This window comes from Chlorocebus sabaeus, chromosome 17, assembly GCF_047675955.1.
Source record: "Chlorocebus sabaeus isolate Y175 chromosome 17, mChlSab1.0.hap1, whole genome shotgun sequence".
Lineage (NCBI taxonomy): Eukaryota > Metazoa > Chordata > Mammalia > Primates > Cercopithecidae > Chlorocebus > Chlorocebus sabaeus.
Window position 1 is genome coordinate 45,646,759 of NC_132920.1, and position 25,826 is coordinate 45,672,584.

General features: G+C 39.2%; 1 protein-coding gene across 2 annotated transcripts in view; it reads left to right on the top strand.

The window, feature by feature from the left end:
• RUNX2 (RUNX family transcription factor 2) overlaps nt 1-25,826 on the top strand; it is a 221,476-nt gene that overhangs the window by 142,505 nt on the left and 53,145 nt on the right. For both annotated transcript variants that reach the window (XM_007972361.3, XM_007972363.3), the window contains one exon: nt 20,020-20,193. In XM_007972361.3, coding sequence (XP_007970552.2) covers nt 20,020-20,193 — 174 coding nt within the window. The remainder of the gene's footprint in view (nt 1-20,019; nt 20,194-25,826) is intronic.

Sequence of the window (25,826 nt, forward strand, 5' to 3'; positions counted from 1 at the left end):
GGAAGTTAGGTGTTTTCTATTAATGGTTAATTTTTCAGACTTACCTTCCTTTTCTCTATTGAGCTCTGAATTTTTCCTTTGAAGAGCATGTAGTAGAGACTGGTCTTTTTTCTTTTTTCTTTGATAGAGCCCTGTTTTCGTTTTACTGTTTTGGCCAGTATACTATTAAAGTTAAACTTTGATACTGCTTATGGTTTAAGAAAATACATCTGATGAACGAAGGTAAGTGGGTTCTTTTTTTAAATTTAAGAAAATTCAACTGAAGCTTGTTTGATAGTAGTACTCATGCGCAATTAAAAATTAACAATTTTTAATTGTTTCTGTTTTTAAGATATTTCAAGATTTTTAGTTTATTTTTTCTCTAAATAGTCCTCTGGATTGTTAAAAACAAAATAGCCTTAGTGCTGCCTGGTGCAAAAACTAGATGTAAAAGTATTACTGGAAATGAAAGTAAGCAGAGGGCTTTCTCTACCCGATCAGTAAGCAGACATCAGAAACGGAGAGCAAAAGTGAGAAACAAAATTTAAGCCTGGGTGTCAGGAACAAAGGCAAAGTTTCAGTCAGATGTATATGATGTTGGAATTACGTTCCCCTCTCCCCCAGAAAGAACATCCTTAGGTTTTCTCCCATTCTGCCAAGTATTCCCTCCTAGGCTTTCGATACGTTCTGCAGGCCACACACAAAGGAGCAGGGTTGTCTGTCACTGAACCCAGATGCCCAGCTGTGGAAGATATTCTTTCAGCAGCATCCGTCTGTTTCTTGGCAGGACTTTTAGGCAGTCTAAAGAAAACAGTCCCGGAGCAGCCTTTGGGCCTGCCTTGTGGTTAATACTGTGCCGGCTTGTATCTGGTTCCTGCTCTGACCTTGTGGCCTGGACACTGCTTTCCTTATAGTCTCTGTCTCTGTCTCTGTTTTAAAGAATATTCGTGATTTTGGTTCGATTTAGTGAAACACCGGTGGACATCTAGAGAAACTGTAATTTTTTTGGTTGTTTCTGTACTGATTCAAAGAGAGGTGGGTGGGTATTAGAAAGCAAAGAACTTATGGGAGGAAAAGGGTATCTTTCTGCAGTGTGCCGACTATGCTGGCAAAATAAAAGCCTGTTTTCACCAGTTCATTTTCAAGCTCAATGATCTTTAGTAGTCTGAAAGGGAGAACCAGTTCATTTCATACCCAACTAGTGTAATAAAATAGAGATTCAGGGGCAACCTGGTGTGAGTTAGCATATTTTGTTCTTAAGGGAATATTCTTAGGCTTAAAGGGTGGTCTTCTTTGAAAGAACTATTTAATAGTTGTATTCCTTGGTTAAATCTTTATTTTTACAGCATTTGTGTTGTTCAGCCTTTGCGCTGAAGGGATTTTATTTTCCTATTCTCTTGATTATTTTAAGGTTAGCAGTTGAATGTTGCTAGAATTTACACAAGGGAGTGTTTCCCCACTCCCCCCAGCTCCACCCTCCCCCATTCCTCCCACCTGCCAATTGTGTCTGAAGTAATTTCCCAGCAGTGCTGTTGACTTTGGGAGATGTAGTATTTCCAGTTCTTGTGTGTGTGTGTGTGCGCGCATGTATGTTGTTTGTGTGTATGTTTGCCTTAATATCTAACTGATAATAAGTTGTTACTTAACTTGGAAGTCATGTCCATCTCTCTCCTTTTCTTTACCCACGCTGAGAATTAACACATGGTACTGAAAGGTGGGGGGGGCGGTGATGCCTTATGCATGACGACAGGTGCTAATCTTCAAGGAAATTTACCTTGCATTCCACCCATTAAGGCTATGGTACATAAAAATGGCTTAATGTCTCTTTGAAGGTGTCAGCAGGCATGTGTGGACCACACAGAATGGGTTTCACTGAAAGTAATAGAGTGAAATTGTCTGCATAATTATTTTCGTTGGATTGAGAATCAGCAGCCCTCTTTGGGTTCAGGAAATAAACCTCTGTTAAAACCATATGGCACTATTCTCAGAAGAGATGTTATTACAGGGCCACTTCCCTCTGAAATTTTGAGTCAGGAGTTCTTGAAAGGAGTCACATATGTGGGAATGAATGTCAAGTTTTCTTCCTCGGTTGTAGTTGTGAACGTTAGATATTTTCTTTCCTTTTTCACAAATGCCACCATGGTCACCAGGTCCTGGGAAGAAGCAGGCTGAGCTGCCGCCGCACCGCCACTTCAGGTGTAAATGTCTGAATTATTATCTGCACCAAATGATTTTGTCCTTAAAAGAAAAGAAAAATTGCCCTTAATCCAGGGAAATGTTCTTTGTCAAACGTGAAAACACATCTTAAGGTCAGGATAATTGCATTCTGTCTGTCCAAACCCTTAGTGCAGATTTAGTTGGCTTTGCTGTTTTCTTTTCTTTTTTTTTTTCCCTTTGCCCAGCATCAGGGGCTATAAAACTTTCTCTGAACTAATTATTTGTCACAGTGCTATTATGCCCTAGAGATAGCTATTGTGTAGTAAAAGGTAAAGTGAATAAGAGTTTGTATAATGGCTAGGGAATATTTGGGGATAAACTAAGTTAGGAAAATATATTAAATAATGCCCACCATATTTTTATGTCTCTCATATATAAATATATATATGTATTTCAGTAGACAATACAATGTGTACATTGTGATAAGTCATTGTGGATTTTATCTTTTTTTTTTTTTTTTTGAGAGGAGTGGACAGTCTTCCTGGTTAGTGTTCACTGTAGAAGGAATATAAACAAACCATCGATGTTTGTTCACATCTGTTAATAAGCCTGGGATCTTATCAGAGTCTGTAGAGCTTAGTCTGGCTGTTGGTAATGCTGGGGAGTTGAAATGTGCCTTTGAGCATCGGACTCTTGGTGAGTACTTAATAGACATTGAGTCCAGTTTTTCATTTCTTATCCTAGAGGAAGAAGGCAAAATAATCTATGACTGTGAATGGTTGGGAAGGCTTTTTCTGTTGCCTTATTTGTTTTTGTAGTGATAACTGTTTTTTCTTAAGTAGAATGGTTGCTAGCACAGAGATCCTTTGGTCACTGAATCACACTCTGAATTCAATAATTTATTTATTCAACAAACACTTATTGGGCACCTACCATAGGCACTTTAAGAAAGGGCTCTGGGAATTCAGCGATGATGACTGAGTTCTGACCCATCTGTGGCCCAACACATGGCCTAGAAAGAAGCTTAATCTCCGGGTGTGGTGGCACACACCTGTAATCCCAGCTACTCAGGAGGCTGAGGAAGGAGAGTTGCTCGAACCTGGGAGGCGGAGGCTGCAATGAGCCAAGACTGCGCCACTGCACTCCAGCCTGGGCAACAGGGTAAGACTCCATCTAAAAAAAAAAAAAAAAAAAAAAAGAAGCTTAATCTGTTTTAGGAGATAAGACATGAGTATTAATGACTGTGATTATGTGACAGAAAGTGATAGAACATGAGAAAGGGCATAAGAAACCAGCAACTGGAGTGACATGGAAGTTCAGAAACAGTTTTACTTCTATTTAGGGGTGAAGGGAAGGGTTTGTTGAAGTCAAGGCATTTGAGCTGAGTCTTGAAGATTAGTAATTAGGCTTATTGGCAGAAATTCTTGGTTATAAAATTCTAGGTAGATAGATGATGACTTTTAGGAGACTAACACTACATGTCTTTCACTGTCTTGTCTCCAGCTTCACTTGCAGGTATACCGATGGAAGTTATGGCATAGAGATATAATATCACATGCCTTAGTGCTTTAGCTTAGGTGGTTCCTTCCACGTCAGTGGTCATCTGCTCTATTAATCTAGGGCCTAGTCAACATTCAGAGCTAATTTTAAAGGCCCCTTTCTCTAGTACTTTAACAATTCTGTCATTTTTTAGTTCTGTATTTATTGATCTCCCTACTAGAGCTGCACCACTACAATGTGATAATGTTTTGCACATTGTAGTTTTTCAGTTGACTATGATTCAGTTGAACAAAGTAGATCAGGTGTCTGAATTAGTTTTTTAACTACATATTGAAGTTTGTTTTCAGATTAGTGTTAAGGAATAACAATTTATACTGTGAACTGGTACATAAAATTATAGACCTAGGGCCTGATTTTGAAATACTAGAAAATAAGCCCACTACAAAATGATGATAATCATGTTTTTTCAAGAGACATTCTAAATTGTTCTAGATTTTAGCAACCTCTGGTGTACAGTTTTTTATAGGGAAAAGTAAGAGGTTCAAAAATCTTCAGGCCAACTTGGTGGCTCAGACTTTCTTTCTCAAACCCTTTTATATGTGTTTATTAGTGAAGTTTGCAGCTCTGTAAATGATATCACTTGTACTATTTGCATTGGATCACTGCCATTTCTCCATCCATAACAGATGGATTCTTTTCTTCCATTCCACTATACGTTGTTCAGGGTTTGTTACTTTCTGATGAGAATGCAGAGAGAGGATGGAAAAGAGGGAGTGAGTCTATTTAATTTTGTTTCCGTGTTTCTCCTAAGCTTACTGGAGTGGCAAATGGTAGGATAAGTGGTCAGCTGTACTGCCCCATGAGATTCAAGGAGCCTTTGGGGAGGAAGGAACCTTGCTCAGAAGGTAGACTGGGAAGGATGGTTAATTTTGGAGATTTTTGTTGTTGCTTCATGTTTTCTTTTGATTTCCCTTATCTTTGATGCTGACTCTGATGTTGGCATTCCCTATGTAATATTTGGACCAGAACAAATTTTGCCTACTGTCTGGCCTGTGCAAGTGACAGGTACAGAGCCATTGTCTGACTTGTGACTTGACCCAGAAAGGACTGATTGTTATGCAGTTGGGAGGGCTTTTAGACTGGGTAAAAAATTCTCCCATTTGTTTAAAATAACATGACTAAGATTTAACTCAGAAGACACTGTGCATGCATTTCTTTTCAAATTAGTGTTAAGAAATAAAAGTTTATACTGTGACCTGGTATGTAAAATTATAGACCAGTCTAGGGCTCCATTTTGAAATACTAGAAAAAGTATATCTTTGTATAAGAATACCTGTAATAGTATTTAGACGTTTCTCCCTTCTAAATATATCTTTCCCTTTAAATAACGAATACCATTAGAGGTATTCTTATGCAAAGGTGTACAGGAAGCGTTTAGAAATATGAATCTGAGGCTTGGTAGAAACTGGAAATACATTTTCCGTAGTCACAGGAACTTGAAGCCATTGGGATTGATGAGGCTGCATGGGGAACGGATATGGAATGAATGGAGGAGAGTTATCCTTTTTGCCATTGTGACCTGACTTTGTGTCCTTTGCCTGGAATGAAAGGTTCTCTTGCTAAGCTCCCCTGGGTCCCTGAAGCAGCAGAAGGGCAGATTCAGAACTGTTTCAGCGTCTACTGCATGGGTTGTCTCCACCACTGGCTCCTCATCCTTCTCTTTCCGAGATCACTTTTTGGGCTCCTCTTCCTTGCCTAGCCATCCTAGGTGTTTTTGCTTCTCAGGATTCCCTTTTAGATACTTTTCTCCACTCATTCTGTACCCGTTCCCTGAGTATCCTCATTGACACCATTAACTTCATGTTCCCATGACCACTGAAAATGCATCTTCAATGTCTTCTGAACTTCAGACATGTATTTCTAGGATGCTTCCTGGGTGTCTGCACCTGAATATGTCCCATGGGTACTTCAAATTCATGGCCAACACAGCACTGGGGATTCCCCACCTCTACTTCAACCAAACTGCTCTGCCCAAACATGAATCTCCTCCAGTTTTACCAGTTTTGAGTGCCCTACAGTTCACCCAGGTGACCAAACCAGAAACCTGAGACTCACCTTCTCTGCCTTACTTCTGACATCTAATTATTCCACTGTACTGTTGTCTGTACCTCTATTCTATGTCTCACATTCATTCCCTCATACCTGTTAGTGCTGGTTTAGCTTAGTTCACTCTCTCAGTATTTATCTTCTCACCTGTAGCGTAGAAACAATTTCCTAACTGGTTTTATGTCTCTAACTCCACTCCCTTCTAAATCTATCTTCTCCTGTAAGTAAAGCAATCTTCCTAAACTGTAAACCAACTCATGGCACACCCTTGCTTAAAATACTTCAGTGTCTCCCTGTTATTTGCAGGATGAAGTTCAGACTTGGTGGCACACTGACAAGGCCCTTCAGCATCTGCTCTGCCCAACTGCCTTCCACCCACACACCTGTGGCTGAGCTCCAGCTATGCCAAATTGCTTCACTCTATACTTTCTCGTCTCGGTGTCTGCACCTGCTGTTCCTTCTGGTTGGAATGTTATCTTCTTCTGCATTTGCTTGACTGAATTCTACTCAGTCTTTAAGTCTATTCAAATGCTGTCTTCTCTGGGAGCCCTTCCTGACTGCTCTTGAAAGTCAAGTATTTAATCTTTGACTCCTCTTTGGTTTCCTCTTCATACTTTAATTATATTATTTTCCACACTGCTGTAATTATTTGTTTTTATGATGCCTTCCAGTATACCGTGAGCCTCCCAGTTTAGCATAGTTCATGGAACATAATAGTGCTTAGGACATTTTAATTGATAAGTGAGTATTGTATTCGCATAGTGGTTTTACCTGTGTAGGACATTTTCACCTCTTATTACATTTTGTTCTGATGACATCCCTGTGATGCAGATACTTTTTTTTTTTTCTGACGGATGAGGAAGTTGAGTCATAGGAGGAAATTGAGTCATAGAGATGATAGATTATTTGCCTACAGCCTCACAACTAACTTAGTAGCAGAGCTAGGAATAGACTCCCAAGTTTTCCTGCTCCTTGTATACTCAGGCCCAGAATTAGATATGAGATTCTCCTTTTTAGTCAGACACTGCCTTGGTCTTTTAACTATTACATTAAGTTCACTAATTGTGTGTAAATGTGTATGTGTATGTATTTGTGGAACTCATAGTGACAGGTGAGGAATCCATAGCATTATTGGTTCTTAGGATTGCAAATTGGGTCACCTGTTATTTTACAGATGAGAAAATTCTGTACCTGAGAAGTTCACAACTTGGTATTAGTAGCAGAACCCATGTCTCCTTTCAGTCACATGTTCTCTTTCGTACTGCATTTTGGGCAGTCATCAACTCCACAGGACATACTTTTTTCTTTTTCTTTTGTTTTCTTTTTCTTTTTTTTAAGATGGAGTCTCTCTCTGTCGCCCAGGCTGGAGTGCAGTGGCACGATCTCAGCTCACTGCAACCTCCACCTCCTGGGTTTAAGCTATTCTCCTGCCTCAGCCTCCTGAGTAGCTGAGATTACAGGTGTCTGCCATAGGACAGACTTTCTGTGTTTAATTGCAAGGGTTGTTAGTAGGATTTGTTGAGACATCAGGCAAGTTAAATCTTGAGAAGAGCCCATCCTCTGAGCAGAAAGAATGCCATTCCTGAGAACATTCTCAATGAAAGGTCCATGAAGGAGATAGGACCCACAAGAGAAATAATTAAATGATGATGTTCTTTCAGGGATTATCCCATTCTTCCAGATTGCATTACTTCTTTTCCAGTGAGCTTCATAGGTTGTTCATTATGTGTCATTTTGAACTAAAATGAAGGCATCTAATTAGGCGGAAGGATGAGAACTTCCTATTGCAAAGAAAGGTATGTTTCTATTGCAAAGAAAGGTATTTGTGATTAGAAGTGTTTGTGATGTCATGGTGCAAACAGACTATAAAGCATGTTGGGCCTTGAGAGGACAGCATCCCTAATTACCTGGATAGAGACATGGACCTAATGTTAGTAGTAACGCTGTTCCTCTGGCTGGGTTATTCCTCTCTGTACACATATGTATGCATACAAGAGATAATATAAATTTATAACCACATATATGTACATATATATGGAAAAGGGAATATATTTCATATGGACCAAAGAAAAACATTTCACCAAATTGTCATTATTGATGAATTCAGCATGAAGCCAGCAGGCAGATATGCACAAAACTAAACACTACACTTGCTTTTGAAAAACAAATAAAAGGTTTTACATGTAATCACTCGAAGGATGTTTTTAAATATTAACCCACACCAACCTGCTTCCTTTTCTTAAGAATAATACACTTTAAAAAATCTGTTGTGCCTTGAAAAAAAGAGTAAAACTTGCTATCTTCTAACTCCATCTAGCACTACTCTTGATTCCTTTTTATGTAACAATAACTTGATCCTACTCAAAATACTTGGCACTTTTAGTGACAGAGTGGAATGTAAGAACACTTTAACAGATTTGAATGTGAGTAAACTCCAGTAGTTCTGAAATGAAGAGGTAGAGTTTTCAGTTCCTTATTCAGAGTTCACAGAAGATAAGAATACTGGGATTAACACAATAGACCCCCTTTCATTACACCTGGCAGAATAAAGCAATTATCTGTCTATCAAGACTAGCAACTTGTGCAACAGCATTGAGAAAGGGTGGATGGATAGGTGGATAAACGCTATTCCATTGGAAAGCGGTACTGATATATGAGGTAATCCTTTGAGTTTAACTTGTAAAAACTGTTTTATTTTGGAGTTTATATCATGTTACCCTTGCAGCTTAGAGAGAAATGATTTTTCAAAATATTGTTGACTGCATTTTTCAGTTCCTTACCCATCTGAATTTTATTAGGGGGGTTATTTCAAAGACGTCTCTTGTTTAATCATGTTTAAACAATCTGTTTAAGACCTGTTGTGTAGATATAAACACAATAGTCCTTTAATGTCGTAAAACAGACTTCTAACAGACATAGCACGTAACAGACATGCATCCATTATTGCTTAAGCTGCTGTTCCTTCCATGCCTGACCTGAGAGGGTAACCACAGAGCTCAGCGGAAAGCGTTCACTGGTTAGAAGACATTGACATGTGCCTATGCGCTGTATTAATGTCTAGCAAGCAGAGAATTGCAGAGCAGCGTACAATTGAAGAGGTCTTAGACTAGATTAAAATTAAGTACCTTAAATCTGTTTTAATGGCTGTGTTTACATCTCCTTCTTCTTCATTCCTTTAAAAAAAAGTAATCAGGTTTTGCAGGCGTTAAGAAAACCACCTCTTCTTGCCAGCTGGACTAGGTCCAGTTTAAGCAAGAAATTCTCCCCCTCCTTTCTTCTGTCGTTTTCTTTTTTCTTCCTCTGTGATCTTCTCTACCATTCAGCACAGCAAGACCAGGCTGTGGGAGTTGGCTGACTTTTTCTTTGGTTATTACTTTTTAACATTTTCTTCCTGTTACAGAAATGAGAAAATTGAGAATGATGTTCTGCTGCTGCAGCAGTGAATGTCAAGACAGGAGCCGTTTGCCTTTTAAATTACATCTGTGTAGTGTTTCTCTTTGCTTAAAACACACTCTGTCTCTGTTTCTCTGTCTCACTCTCTGTCTCACATAAAATATGCACAAAACCATAATAATGAAAGAGAAACAGAAAAGATCGCATGCTAAGGAAATTGAGCCAGGATCCAGGAATTGCGTGACAGTCTGTTTGTAGACTAGTTGTCACTGCACTCTTTGAAGAATAATGCCATCCATGTTTAGCTGGATTGGCAAATAAACAGTGATGCTTTTTGTTCAGCTACGAAAACTGCTATTTCCATTGCTGAAAATGTTACCGCTAAAAAAATCTTTACATCTCAGTGGGGTCTCTATAAGTGCTCGAAACACAAAGAACTGTGGTATGTGTGAACATATTATAGAAAAAGAAGGCAAAGAAAATGTTTTTGGAACTAAAATGCTCAAGTTTTACTAAGTTTTGGAAGTGAAGTGTAGACATAGAGAAAGAGGTTTTTTTGTTCATTTCCCATAACGTCAAGGGAGAGATGAAGATTCACAGGGTCCAGGATGGTGTGGATGTTGAGTTGTAATTAGTAAGAGAACAAGTGATAAAATGGAGTCGGAGAGACTGGGCGTAATGTAATAACATCTTTGAAGTAAGCTTCTGCACTTTTTCTTAATGTGTCCTTCTGGTCTCTTTGCTCCACGTTTCCTTCTTCTTTCCCTCAGTGGCAGCCTGGTATAGGAAAAAGGAGGCTCAGGCAGTTTAGGGGACTGCCTCCCAGTGTCACTGCCTAGTTCCATGACTTCAAAGCTAGTCTCGGTATTTTTCTGGGCATTAATTATTTTTCTAAAAGGAAGAACCTGGTCTGATGAAATCTATATTCTCTTACAACTCTGAAAAATCCTAATTCATATAATTGTACTTTGAATTGGAGTAAGAGGGGATGGAAGCATCCTTGGAAACAACAGGCAGACAAATTTGAGTAGTAGGTCTGAAATGAGAAAATATCAGTAGATTTGTAATAAGGAAGCATAGTAGGTTAGGTGTATTAGGACATGAGAGAGGAGCTACGGCGAAGTTAGCCAGGTTCCCGGTTAGCTCTTTTTTCCTGCCTGCAAGAAGTATTCTCGTTTTGTATATTTCCATGATGCTTTCATCTGATCTTTAAAAAATTTTTTTTAATCCTTTTTTGCTTCTTACCTCCTATAAAGTTTCTTTTTCTTCAGACGTCTCAGGTTTTTTTAGTCCATTATCTCAAGAAAAGGGATTATACTGTAAGCACGTGTTTATTATAATTTATTCCCCGAAGTGTGACTGATATTGGCATAGCCTGGTATCTGTCCTTTCTCCCAGACACTGTATGCTTTGATTGTTGTGATTCACCACAGCCTAAAACCTAAAAGTTATAAAGGAACTGGCATTTATAGACATTCAAATTAACATCGTACAATTCTTTTATTTACTAGCATATTTATTCAAAGATCTTGAATTCTTCAACCCTTGGAAGCCTAAATTTTGAAAGAAACAGGGCTTCACTTTTCTCTCACACACATCTAATTGTATTTAAAAATGACTACATATGAGATTGAGATAGTGAACTTTATGTCACTGGTCTAAATGGGTGCCTTTTAGTATTAAAAGAAAGCAAATTCAACTTTTAACATTTTTTTCTATGAGCTGGAGTCCCTAGAATATTTCTATGGAGTCTATGGCTTAACCATGTAATTATGTCTCTTGAGTAGATTATATTTTTCTTCCCATAATTATGTTTCACCCAAGAGACTGGAAAGGCTTCAGACCTCTCTTGGGTGAAATTGTTCTTCCTCTCTTCTCTCTTGATAAACGCCGAATCCTACATGCCTGACTCTGTTTAAGAGCTGAAAGGGGACTCTTGAAGATATGTGGTAGTGATTACGATTTTTTTCCTTTAGAAATTGGTTTATGTATTAAGAGGGGCCCTTAGAGAGAAGCTTTGTTAGCTCATTTTTGAAATGCCATCAGAGAGGAATCTTCTGCAAGCAGATTTGTTTATGATCTGTGGTCCTCTGTCTGAAGCCACACACTAACATTGCTCTAGGGCTGTCTCTACTCACGAGTTATCCTGTGTCATATTGCATGGCTATTAATTTCCAGCGGCTCAAAGGGCTAGAGGCCTTAAACATGAAGACAATTTCTTAGCCCATTTCATTAGTCTAGTCCAGAAATAGTTTTTGACCTGAATCAGACAGTGCACTCTTAGGGAAAAAGATGACTCAGCAGCCTTTCCCAGCAAAGATTATAGACTCATCAATTTTACTGTGGGAAATGTTTCCCAATAACCAGCTTCTTTTTTTTTTTTTTTCTTTTTTCTGTCCTCTTTGTCTTTACTGGGCAAAAGTACAGATAATTTTAAATTTATCCATGTTCTTATTTATTAATTCAGCAGTCATTTGTTGTGTGACATCTCTGTATGTAATCTCCAACTTTGTGCTAGACGTAAAACGTGACACCTATCTTTAAGGGGTTCTCAGTCAAGTGTAGGAAAATCTAAAATAACAGGGTTTGAAATGTTGTATAAATATTTTATGTCAATTTATAGTAAGTGAATGTTTACTGGATGCCTACCGCACCTAAGCACAACCACATGTATTAGACAAAACACAGTTGTAGCTGCTCTCAGCTTACTGGGATAGAAATCAGGGGGATCATCAAGGCTTTTGAGACAGGAAGTACCAGAACAATGTGATGACCAAGTTGAGCTTGGAAGGGATTTTGCCAAATGGAGTTGTTGGGGAGAGGGTGTTCCAAGTGGAGGGGACAACTTGAGCAAAGGCACAGGGTGTATTTGGACTGTCGATAGACCAGTGTGAGTAGAGCACAGGCTGGGAGCAGTACAGTTGTAGCCATTGGAAATGAAAGTGACAACGCATTTTGCGACCATATTTTCCAGGTCCTTGTTTGCTGGGCTCAGGGGGCTCTATTTAATTCAGTAGACAATGGAAGACAATTGAAAGGTTTTGAGCAGGTAAGTGACATGAATGTTAGGATTTGTGGGCAGAAAGAATTTCAGAAATCATGGAAACTAACTCTTCATTTTTTGGTAGATGAGGAAACTAAGACCAACAGGGTTCCATTTTGGTGCCCTTCCAAATATGCCAGACTGCTCCTCTGTTGTATTAGCCACAGGCCAGAGGTTAGGAGGGTTCTAGTAGGGGCCCATTCCTGAAGAAACTATAGAAATGGGCTGGAGTGGATAATGGGGGTCTAGGAAAGGAGGTGACAGAGATACGCCTACACTGGATTTTGAGCCTGAGAGACTAGAAAATTATGATGATGAAAATAAGGAAATCGGAGGAGAAGCTGGTTGGGATGGTTTGAGGAGGAAGGGAGGGGCAAAGGGCTTAACTAAACATTACAAGAGTATAGGTCTTTGATTTCTAGACATTCACAAACCACCAGTGAAATGTAGTCATCTGAAAGTAAACAGAGGAGCAGACTTTCACTTTTCTCTGTAGTATCTTCATTTTTACATGGATGTAGGAATGCAGAATATCAAAGTTTTTTAATCTAAAGCCTCAATAGTTATAATAAAGTATGTGGATGAGAACTTTGCATGGCTTCCTTAAGAACGTACTTGAGTCTGTGTAATCTTTGTACTATTGCTTTTGCTGAAAACCATCGACTGAACTCCCTAAGATACAGTAAAGCTCATCCTTAGCAGTAGAAATTACATGTGGAATGCAATCATGACTTTAAAATTAGTCAACCTGAACCCACTGCTTCATGTAGCACTTTTAGGATAGATTAGAAGTGAAGGATCTCATTATTTTTTCCAAAACTTCTGTGGAATAGCAGCTCTGTGGACATATAACCAATTTTCTCTGATAAATAGTAATTCTGATACAAGTCCTCTCCTCTCTTCCTTTATACTCCAGGGATCATTGTCACAACATTCTGAAACTGTTATATCCTGTGGCTTGAGCTCTAGAGTATTGGACCAGACTTTATTCAATTGTATACTTGGTGACAGCAAAATTAGCTCATGTCTCCCCAGTCACTCCTCTCCTCCAGAGAAGTCTGAATGCATGGTGGATGAGGCTCCTGGACTGCCAAAGTGTGGTTTTATTAATCAAGAGAGCTATCTTTTTCCTTTCTTTCTTTTTCTTTTTGAGATGGAGTTTCGCTCTCGTTGCCCAGGCTGGAGTGCAATGGCGCGATCTCGGCTCACCGCAACATCTCCCTCCCGGGTTCAAGTGATTCTCCTGCCTCAGCCTCCTGAGTAGCTGGGATTACAGGCATCCAACATCACGCCTGGCTAATATTCGTAGTTTTAGTAGAGACGGGGTTTCTCCACGTTGGTCAGGCTGATCTTGAACTCCTGACCTCAGGTGATCCACTCGCCTCGGCCTCCCAAAGTGTTGGGATTACAGGTGTGAGCCACTGCGCCCAGCCAAGAACTGTCTTTAAAGGGCAGATTCCCACAGGTACTGCATAGCTTAGAAGAATTAATGTATAGTAGTAAGACTAGAGGTATAAAGTGGTTTGAAGAACGGTGTGTATCTGTTTAGACTGATACCACATACATATATAGATATGTGTATATATGTGTGTGCATATGTGTGTGTGTGTGTGTACATATATATATGTATATATATTTAGCATCATCTTGTCTCACAAGATATTTATTGTCAGGTTTTCATCATTTTTCTTCCAGCTAACTTTCCTTGTTCTCTGCTTATCAAAATCCTACTCAGCCTTCAAGGACAAGCATCATGATCTTGTCAGTGACGGTTTTCTCTTTCCCCTTAGTCAAAATAAATTGCTCCCCTGTACTTCCTATAATACTTAAATACTTTTAAATTTTTTTGTTATGAAAAATTTAAAACATAAAAATAGAGATTATATTGAATACAATGCTATCTACCCATCACCTTTTATTTATTTTTTGGCATATTTCCTCACCTACTATTTTGCCCAAATATTTTAAAGCAAATACTGGATGTCATGATATTTAATCCCTAAATATATGTTAGCCCTTCTAAATAAGAAGGACATTTTTCTACATAATCACAGGAAGTACCACTTTCTTAATATGTAAAAATAGTTCATATTCAGATTTTCTCAACTGATCTACAATCATGGCATTTTAGTGATTGCCCTCACCACAGTCTTTCAGTTATATTTAATTGCTTTCTTCCCCACTAGACTGTGAATTCTTTGAGGGCAAGGATATTGTCTTATATATTTTTCTATTCCCTCCTCCTCACAATACCTAGTGAGGCTTGCGTGTAGTAGATAACCAGTACACATTAGCTGCACTAACTGACCCAAATATGGACGTGGTACTGATTCCTTATTGATGCTCTATTACAGATCTTCTTTTAAACTTTATTTTATTTAAAAATTATGTTTTCATGATACTTAGGATACAAGTAGATATGTAAGGAATTTTTAAAATCAAGTCAAAATACTACTCCAAAAAGATGAGCTTCCAAACATCGTGCTCTAGTGATCAGCAGAATGACTCTGCTGTGCCGCATTAGGGTAGACTGGGCATCCCATGGCACACTCTTCATGAAAGGTGCCTTGTTTTGTTTTTTGTAAGTGCGTTTTGACGTTCTTCAGGGTGCGCTGACTGGTGCAGTGCATCAGGTTGTGGATATAGTACAGAGAATGTAAGTTTCTGGCTGGGGAGCCATGTAGCTCTCCGAAGTTGTTAAATGTTTCTCAATCAACTTTCATAAAAATGGGCGAAATGCGTCACATCACACGGAGTCAAGTTTACTTTCGTAGTGCACAGACCACATTTTCAGAGTCTTGGTGTGTCAGTTTCAGATGTTTGATTTTTGAAAGCAGAAGTTATAATGGTAGTATTACTAACTTTCATTATGGGTAGGGCACAATGGGGTGATTCGCTAGACTGTGGCTTAGGGACTTAACTGTTTCTCATTTGTCTTTGCTCTAAGGATGTGTGAATGCTGTGACCTTTTGATTATGCTTCCTTCTTGTGCCCCTGAATTTATTGCAACAAAAGTCATATTCAGCTAAACACACTCAACTTTTTGAAAGAAATCTTTTCTGGAAACCACTTTTTTGTTTTTAATTTTAAATTGATTTTTGATCATGATTTCCCCTGAATGACTGCTGCTGAACTATTATGAGCTGAAATAAGCTGGTTGGCAACGGGAGAGAAAACAGCCCCAGACTAGTAATGAGGAAAACTGAGTCTGGTCCTGCCACTAACTGTATGACTTTGGGTAAGGCACGTCCCCACTCTGGGTCCTCATCCATAAAAGAAGCATATTACTCTAAACTTTAGAGTCTAAATGATTTCTATAGCCCTTTTCATCTCTCTGATTCCCAGTGACTTTCAACAATGCTTAAGAATTACAGTGAAAGCAGATAGGATTTTCCAGAAAGAAAGCAAGTTTTCACTTAAACGAATGTCCCTCAGTAAAATTTTATAGGAAGCACGAATAAGGGCTTGTCTCTAGGGAAGGGTTTTGCCCACTAGATTCACTAGATCGTCAAACAAGAACTCTTTTGGGGAAAGAATATGATATATATAATATGATATCCTGGACCAGAAAATTTTCTTTCACTCAAGGAATTTATCTAAAAGAGGAGAATATTCATTCATTCACTTATTGCATAAATATTTACTGAGCACCCACTGTGTAGCAGGCACTGAACTAGGTCGTGAGTTTACAGCTGTAAACAAGACAGAGGGCTCATTCTCATGAGACTTCAGTCTTACAGGAGAGACAAAAATAAATACACAAGATAATTATAGATTGTGGTGACTGCCATAAAGAAAATAAAGAGAGGGTGTGCTCAAAAGGGTGGGAACCTATTTTGGTTACGGAAGACAGACAAGGCCTCTCATAGGAGGTGGTGGTCATTCCGAGGTCTAAGCGGTAAGAGAGAGTGGGCCCTACAAGGAATCAGTGGGGAGCACTTCAGGGATATGGAAAGCTCTTGAGATGGGAAACTGAAAAGGAGACAAGTTTTCAGCTACCCAGAGAGAAACGCTACAGTCTTAGGCCAAGGTTATGTCAGTAGAAATGGAGAGAACTGAATTGATTTGAGATATAGTGTTGAGATAGAAATGACAGGGTTCGGTAATGGATTGAATGTGGAGAGTGAGAGATAAGGAGAAATCCAGGAAAATGTCTAGGCTTTTGACTTAGGAAACTGAGTGGCTAGTGCCATTTACTGAGATGGGGGACTACTAGAGACAAATAGGATTTTTTTTGTAGGGGAGAATAAAAAAATTCTGTTTTGAATATACTGCATTTAAGATGCCTTTGGAACATCCCAGGGAAGATGTCAAGTAGGCAGTGGAACACACAAACCTGGGACTCAAGACAGAGGTCAGGGCTCAACCCAGAAAAGGGGGAGTCATTGGTATAAATAGGTGGTATTTAGTGCATGAGATTGAGATCACCTTGGGCAGTGGTTCTCAATCCTGGCTGCACATTGGATCATGTGGTGAACTCTTGAAAAAAAGAGACCTTTTCCCTGGGTCCCACTATCAGAAATTCTGATTTAATTGATCTGATATGGGGCCTGGACATCCATATGTTTCAAAACTCCCTAGGGAATTTTCTTATTCAGCAAGGATGGAAGGATTCTGGGAGAAAGTTCAGCTAGAGTAGGGATCCAGGACTGAGCATTTTTACATAGAGTCTCAAGTATAATACAGGAGTTTTCCATTCTTCATACCCTTCTCCTGCTTGGAAGATCTACTCATTGGCCCTTTGGATGAGGTTTAGTCCTCACTGCTCTATGACATAGTACCCTGTCCTTGACTTAGTCAGTGTGTCCTTGGTCGTCTATGTTCTTGATTTCTGAAGGAATTGGGTGCTGGAGATTTAAGTACACCCTCTTTCAGACCATCATTCGAGTGTTACCCTGATGTGGTTTAGTGGTAACAGGTATTTGTCATAGTTGAAATGTGAAGAACTTGTTTGGCTTTTGCTCTTCAATGTACTTTGTTCTTCAATGTACTTCATACTTTATGAAGAGTACATTTTGTTGTGGTTGCAGTGGTGGCTGTGAAGGGGCAGATATCTACAAAGAAAAATGCATATGTTTTTGTATGTGTGCATCTGCAGATAAATGTTTCCTGAATTATTCTAGGGTGCCTGTAGATACTTGGAAGCACTCTTTGAAGACAATTTCCAAAAGGTCATGGAGGGTTTTAAAATTTCACCTGCTTTAAAATTTTTCACACTTACCAGTCCTAGGCTAAGTCCTTTATTTTTACCTGCAACCTCTTATTGCTCCTGAAAGCACTGGGCTAAGAGAAAGTAAAAATGTACTCACACATGTACAGTCTGAGCTCACATCTCATACAGCCTCTAGGAAAACCTAATGAAAAGGCTATAGAAAGCAGAGGCAAAGCTTATTAAATTTTCTTGTGACCCATAGCCCACGTAAAGTCCTAGTGTATAAAGGAACCATGCAAGATCATGTAGCCCTCCCCTCAGCCCTCAGGGAACCTGCCATTCCAAAAATATGGCCTATTAAGAAAAATAACTTCCAGGGACAATTCCGTAAGCTTTCTTGTTAATGTTTACAGCTGTATCAACACCACACCAATACTATGTGTGTGTGTGTGTCTGTGTGTGTGTGAGTGTGAGGCACAGACTCCATGGATCTGTGACAAGTACTATATAATTCCCTAATTGTGAAACTAGTTAGACCCAACAAGATGTACCGATGGAAGTTTGGTGAGTTAGGCTACAGCCGTTCGTTTAGGGTAATGAGTGAATTATTAACTTTGTAATTGAATCCTTGTTGCTACTTCTGCTTATGTTGAAAGCCAGCCTTGGCACCTCACTGGGCTTAGTTCTTAGGTGTCTCACTCTATATGATCTGGATATTTTCAGTCCTCCATGGCAGCTGGAAGAGGAAGGGAAGAGAAAGCTAGAATACCAGCATTGATGGTGCCACATGATGAATGGAAAGCTCAGTCACCTTGGACCAGGGCTATATCCTCGTTGAGGCTGAGCTAGTCGGCAGCTGAGGACCATAAGCTAGTTGTTCTACCTCTGCACAACTCAGTCACTTCATAGGTGAATACTTTACTTCAGGGTCTAGGAGCTATTTTGGGTCATCTCTAAAAGTCCTCTAGGGATCTAAAATCTATTTGTAGTCTGTATACAAAACAGTAATGGTGGAGAAAACAACCATTAACAATGAATTTCTCTAATTTTCCCTGTTCATTTTTCTCCTAGGTCTGGTCCCTCTGTTATAGCAGATGCCCAAAATCTTGCACTGGCAGGAAATAGGGTGGTGGGTGCATTTCAGTTAATGGGTCTAGTTGGAACACGTTTGGCCGTGGAGACAGCTACACTCATATTACCAAGCCTTGGCTTCCTATCTGTTTTCTTTGGGCTGGGTAGGCAATGAAAAAGGAGACAGGAAAATACATTTTGGGGCAAATAAAATAAGGAATTTGTCTTACGAAGACAGCTTATAGTTGGGAAATTCTAATATTCAATTTAACCCTATCCTGATACGTTCCTCTTGTTCTGTATTAAGTGGAAGCTCAGACGTTTGCGTTACCCGTAGAGTAGTGAAAAACTCCCATGCTTGAAGCCTTGTCATAAACCTTCTTCAAGGTTTTTTTCTTTTATGGATACCATTCTAATTCCCTTAGTTTCTCTTCAAGGGGCAAACTTTTAATCCCATCATCATCTTGGCGGCTCTTCCTTGAATCAGCTTCAGTCACTTAATAGTTATACTAAAATGTTGGGGCAGCACCCTAGGGCCTCACTGGCACAGAATCTGGAGGAAGGAATCCACAGTCCATTTCTGTTTCTCTATTAGGCATTGCATCTGTTCCCAATAGCACCACCCTATAGATTTACTCTACTATGGCACACCCATATGCAGATGCTTTTCTGTTATACTTGCACCAAGACACTAGTATGTCTTTTGTTAAGAATGATTTGATGATTTTTAAGAAGTCTTAATACCTTGGTTTATTTTAATTTTGCGTATTTCCCTAATACTCAGAATTTCCTTAGGTTTTAGACTTGAATAAACTGGAAGAGAGATAGAAAGGTTTTTTCCCCCCCAGATAATGAATTGTCACAGTCACATGTTTACTTAAAGAGTATATTTCAGCTTCTTTTCCAAAACCACAGTAGTGGATTTAAAATAAAAAAGTATTCTCTCTGATTTAACAGAGTTTATTTTACACTTTCCAGCTTGGGCATATCACAAAATATCCAGATTCCTCTTGAGAATTTGAGTTTCCCTGCTTACATTTCTGTTTTTTTATTTCTTAGAGGGCTTTAGGTTTGAGTTTTAATTTTCCAGAAAAGAGTCTTAGTAAAGAGTAGTTGTAACGTTAAAGAAAAGTCACCATGGTCTTCGTGGAAATTTCCCTTTGACAAATGTGTTTGTCTGTGTGTCTGCTCCAGCTTTGTGACATTGTGGCTAACATGCATGGACTCTCTGAACTTTCAGAGGGGATTTCCTCCATCATGAAACAAGCAAACACCCCCAATACACACCTTTCCTGTTTGTTTGTTTGTTTGTTTGTTTTTCTCACTGAGAGGACCAGAGAAGGCGCCTAGTATCCGGCCTCTCTACTGATGCTTGACTCCAAGTTGCCCTCTGAGACCTCAGCTCTCCATTTATAAAACACAGCTAGGAATGCTGGCCACCAGATACCGCTCATAAAGCAATTTGAAATGGAAGGCATTATGTAGACACGTCATTATAAGTATTAATATTGATAATTCCTTGGCTTAAACTCCCAGTTTGTATGTTCACATATCTATTTAGCATGGTCAATTGTTCAGCTAATTAATATGCTTTTATTTTATGATTTGCTATTTCCAGGGCACAGACAGAAGCTTGATGACTCTAAACCTAGTTTGTTCTCTGACCGCCTCAGTGATTTAGGGCGCATTCCTCATCCCAGTATGAGAGTAGGTGTCCCGCCTCAGAACCCACGGCCCTCCCTGAACTCTGCACCAAGTCCTTTTAATCCACAAGGACAGAGTCAGATTACAGGTAAGACAGACTCATAGGTTTCACTTGCATAGACGCTGGCAGGCTGGGGGTGAGGGGCTACCATAGGAGATGTGTTCATTTCAAAACTCCTGGAGCTGGGAAGCGGCTTATTATTAAAGAATCAAGACTTGAAGACACTGATTTCTTCTTTTTTATTAAAAAAATTATAACATTCAAAAACTTGGGGATAACATTTTGGGGAATATTTCTACTAATGCTCTACTCTGCAGCAATCTCAGTCTACACCCAGATGGAATGGTAATAATGCACTTTGGGAGAATGTTTATTATACATTTCTATATTGTATCCAGGTGGTGCAGGGGATAACATCACACCCTTACTATTAGAAAATTAGTGTTACTGTCTCAGATTTGGGCTTACATTTCTTGCATGTGTAACTGTTTCATTAAGTCTGCTTAAAAATTGCCCAGGGCGAACAGGAAGCCTTGATTGGTAGTTATAAGGCAAGGTCAATGAGTGGCTCATCGGGCACACAGAATTCACTTCTGATTTACATTTAGCTCTGGTTCTCCATTTGACATTTCTCTTTATAAATTCTAGTCAGCTACTTACTTTACCTTTCTTCTGAGAAATTAACATCGGCGTTACATTACAGACTAATCATTCACATTTGGTGCATTAAGATCCCCGACTCTTTTCTTTTTGCCCCACTTGTGCAAACACAGATTTATTTAAAGACTAGTTTGAAAATTTTTAGGTCGTGATGACAAGAGAGTGTATTAATTATTATAAACCTTTAATTTGCAGATAAAAGTATTGAGAGCTGAAAGGAAGTTTACATGTCATCTAGTTGCTATCATTGGTAGAGGTGGACTAGAATAGAGGGAAAGTAAGTCAAAACAAAATGTGTAATAAGCTCTCTACATGGATCTTTTTTTATGGTTGGATTTTTGTTTATAGCAGTTAGACTCGAATGTTCTTAATGGTCTCAAAACATAATTGTTTATAAAAGGAATGACTTATCTCTTCTTCTCTCCTGCCCATATTATGTAAATGTATTCTTGGATAGTTACTTAGAGTAGGTTTCACTTTCTGTGAGTATATGTATTTTAGTCTGAATGTATGAGTTTGCATGAGTGTATATTTTAAAAAATAATATAGAATTATAAAAATCAAACATCTAAACACTAAAGATAACCAGATATCTGCATTAAGAACATTATCGTCCTTTGAAAAATGGCCATGTTTTAGACTATATAAAACTTTAAACATTGATATGTGGGATTGGAAAGTCAATGTGTTCACTAGACATATGTCTTTGATAAAAACACAAGAGTAAAATTCACACTGACTTGTGAATTTGAAGCTTGTAGCTATGGGTGCTACTGCATTTAAAGTAGTGGACTTGGAGACTACAAAAGGTGGGAGAGTGGGAGGTGGGGGTGAGGATTGAAAAATGACCCATTAGGTACAATGATCGCTGTTTGGGTTATGGGTTCACTAAAAGCCCAGACTTCACCTCAGTGCACTATATGCATGTAAGAAATTCATACTTATACCCCCTAAACATATGTAAAAAAAGTAAAGTAGTAGGCTTTAGATTATTCGTTGAGGCATATAATAGCTTTCCTTTTGTCTTTATAGTAATCCTTAGACTGTGTGTGTATGTGTGTGTGTATGTGTGTTTGTAGAAGCAAATGTGGATATATATATGTGTATATATAAGTTTATATATGATTTGTAATGGATTTATGATGACTAATAAAAATATATATAAATATATGTTCTATGATTTGGCAACCACTGGCTTTTTAAATGTTTAATTTCTGTATTCTAATCATTATTTGTTTGCTATTTATGCTGTTAATGACTAATGCTTTAGAAATGGCTTTTGGAGCCTGCATGTTGCTAGATTCACTTAAGAAGATGTTTCTCTCAAGGCTTTGTCCTTAAATCTAAAGATGAGATCATAAAATAGATCCAGAGGACATTTTAGAACCTAAAGGTACCTTAGATATCGTGAAACAAATGGCTGGAAAAATTGTGAAGAGGATCTGTGTTTTAGCGGCATCCCTGCCTAGCAGATATGCATGCAGAGAGTGAGGCTCGGAGGAGGTGTGGGGCTCGCCTGTGCCACAAATGCATCTGAGCAGACTGGGAGTGTGGCCACCTCCACAGGCCTGGCCCTCCTCCAGTTGTCAGCTTCTCTTCACCCTCCCTGTTGGGAGGCTCAGGAAGTTAAGCTTCTTGTCTGCAGTTGCACAGCAAGTTACTGGCAGGGCAGGGAACACATTCACTGGATATATTTCTGAAAACGAAAATATAAAACAAGTTAATTTCTAGGTACTGATAGCTTCTTGGAATTTTTATGAGTATTAGTGCTCTTCATTTTGGGATTATAGTAGTAATAGAATTGATTTATAGACCAGTCTTCTTTTTTTTTCAACATCCACTAGGTATTGGACCCAACAACTTTTCTCAAACTTTCCAAATTTCCAGATGTCCATATACATACTTGTCACCCCAACCACTCTTGGCCATGTGAGCTTTCTTTAAATGTTCCCATATTGTGAGTGAGAGAACGCCTGTGTCTGTCCATAACCAAGGAGATGCAGTGTTCTACTGTGACCCAGTTTTTAAAGGAAAGCCCAGGAACATCTGGAGCAGCAGCAACGTGAAAATGAATTGAATAGATTTAATTTTTAAATCTCTGGATTGACTTCTCTATTTATTCAATAAGTATTATTTGGGACCTACCCCATGTAGCAAACTTGGTATTAGGTAATATGAAGAGAGAAGAAAAGTGCTGTTCTTAGTTATAGTTGAAGAGATAGTTATGTTCCCTAGCCCTGGCATACCACATCCTGTGCCCCAACTGTAATACCATTCCTGAGTACACGTGCTTCTCTCTGTACCCCTTTACTCAGCCACCCATCTACAGTAGTCTCTGCTGACAAGATTCCACCCATCCTCCAAGGCTACTATGTTATCTTCTTCAGGAAAGAGTTCTGGAACCTTCATCCAAAGGCAGTGTATCCACCCTCTAAGCTTTAGTTAAGATTGCCTTCTTTTAAGGACACTGTATATTCACCTTTTCTACCCTGCTAGATTGTACGTTCTTTAAGGAATTTATTATAGGGATTTATTTTCTTTTGTGACTAGCCCAGTGGCAGTGTCTCATTAAATGTGAATTATTGAAAGTTCAGGTGAGAAGAAATCAGTGCAGTCAGGGTTGAGAAGATATCATATCTATCTTAGTAGCATTAACTCTTCTAATTTCCTGTCCCAGGATGTCATTGCTCCCCAGTGATGGGCAGCAGCTTAAATCACATTTCAATAAAACATTTACATAGTTAAACCGTCCGGTTTTATTCCAGTTTAGGGTTAATGTAATTGCATGACTAAATTTAAATTCTTGCCTGTAATGGATTTTGTAACTTCTTTGCAATATGCCATATCTGCATTTTAGTTCGTGTAATCCTTTGGACAAGACATTTGTAACAGGAAGGGCCCAGTTACTTCTCTGTGATTGGCTTGCTACTCTTGATATCTCAAGCTCTTACCCCAAAACTGTAGATAATGATCATGGCTATATAGTCCCCTCTAGTTCTCCCACTTGCCAACATAAAAGGCAGAAGATGCCTTTAAACTCCCAGAAGAGTGAAATGAAATTAGCAACCATAAATTGAGGAAGTCATAAGCACTTAGTGTTTCATAGTTAACCTTTTCCAGTGTCTCTTGCAATTCCTAGGGCCAAAAGTTCTAGCCATGTGGTGGCTAGAACCTAACTGAAGTGGTTTCCACCTAACTTCAGTCTGATTCTGTATTCCCTCCCTGGTGTCTTTGCAGTGCCTGTCTGATGGTGATACTTTGTGGAAGTCTTTAATGGCTGACGTTCAGCTGAAGGCCCAGGGCCTCCCCACAGCTTCCTGGGGAAGTTGCTTCCTCTAGACCTCTTCTTATCATTCATACATCTGCTGCTTGTCTCTAGGTGCCAGGAAACTCCTAGTCTGTCACAAATGTTCACTTCTTTTGATTCAGAAAGTGGCGATAGCAGTAGAGTCAGGATATGATGTTGGGAGATACTGCTTAAGATATCTTTAAAGTCATTATCCTCTAGATGGGTCTGCTACACCTAAAAAATAATGCTGATCCAGGCCCTTTGGTTTGGTGGATTGGGACATTCATCTCAGTTTTAGGGTGGGCGATGCGCTGCTATTCTGTTATTCACTCATTCAAAAAATACTTCATGAGTGCTTATTATCTGCTGGGCATTGATGCAAGTGAGCGACAGAAATGCAGCTTCTGCTCACGCGGAGCTTATATTTAGTGTCAGATATAGTCAATAAATAGGTAAATAAGCATATGTACATGATAATCTCTGATAATAATAAATGCTGTGAGAAAATGAAATAGGATAATTGATAGATAACAACTTGGGGAAGGAAGGAACTAATTTTGATTGGAAAGTTGAGAAAGGCTCCTTTGAAAAGCTTTGAAGATCTGTGAGGAATGACATTTCAGGCAGTAGGAAACTCATCCAAAGCCTAGATTATGGGGAGTCTTGGGGGCCACAATAGTCGTTTGAGTTTAGTTCTGACCGCAGTGGGGTACCAGTGTAGTGGGGGATGTGAAGCAAGGGAATGACATTATGTCATTTACATGCATAATAAAACCTGTTTGGATGTTGTTTGAGGGGACCATAAGGGGCTAAAGAAAGAAGCAGAATTATGTTCAGGAAGCTGCTGCAGTAGCCCGAGAGAGTTAATGGTGGTAGCAATGGAGATGGAAGGACACTGAAGGATTCTGAATACTCTCTCTCTTTTTTTTTTTTTTAAGAGAGCTCACAACTCTTGCTGATGGTGAGGGGAAAATAGGACTTCAGAGTTTTGGCCTGGGCAATTGGAGGATGGTGGTGCCATTTACTGATGTGTGGAAGACTCAGGGAGGATAAGACGGGGTGGGGCTGGGGAGCTCAGAGAAGCAGTTGGGTGGAGAAAAGAAGATGCTAAGAAAGAAGAGACTTGACATTCTCACTCCTACAGTGGCTCATAAAACTGCCTTTGCAGACACCCAAGGGGCTTCCCTTCTCATGATTCTTGCTAGGTTGCAGGGTTCCCTTTCGTGATTTCTTTTCTCCTTTAAAAGCAGCTCTTGGTTCTTTTGAGTCTTGGTTGTTTTTCTAAGCAGTCAATGAAAGTTGATTTTCCCTGCATGTAAATGCTGGAAGGAAGTGCACAGGACAGTTTTTTCCTTGATTCAGACCCCTCTTTGCCCTTCACTCAGGAGGAGATTCTGGACACTTCTGCACAGGCTGCTAGATACATCATGTTATTTATTGTGGCTTTCTCCTTTTGTAATGTACAAGCAATTCATTTGAAGTTTCACTTGTTGTTTTTTTAATTTTAAATTAATATGTTATTGTATTTCATGCTTTTTTCTTTGCCTAGACACTCTTCCTTGTCCTGGTTTTCCAAACCCATTTTTACTGTTTCTTCAAAACTCAGATCAAGTGCTGCCACCTCTGTCAAGCCTCTTCCAACCTACCCAAGCAGAGTCGAGTCAGGCTCCTGAGCCACTTTGTACAGCCCTTGATTATATCTTGTTCCATATGCTGATGATTACTGTTCACACGTCTGTCTCCTCCATCATTCCATTTGAACTTGAAAGTT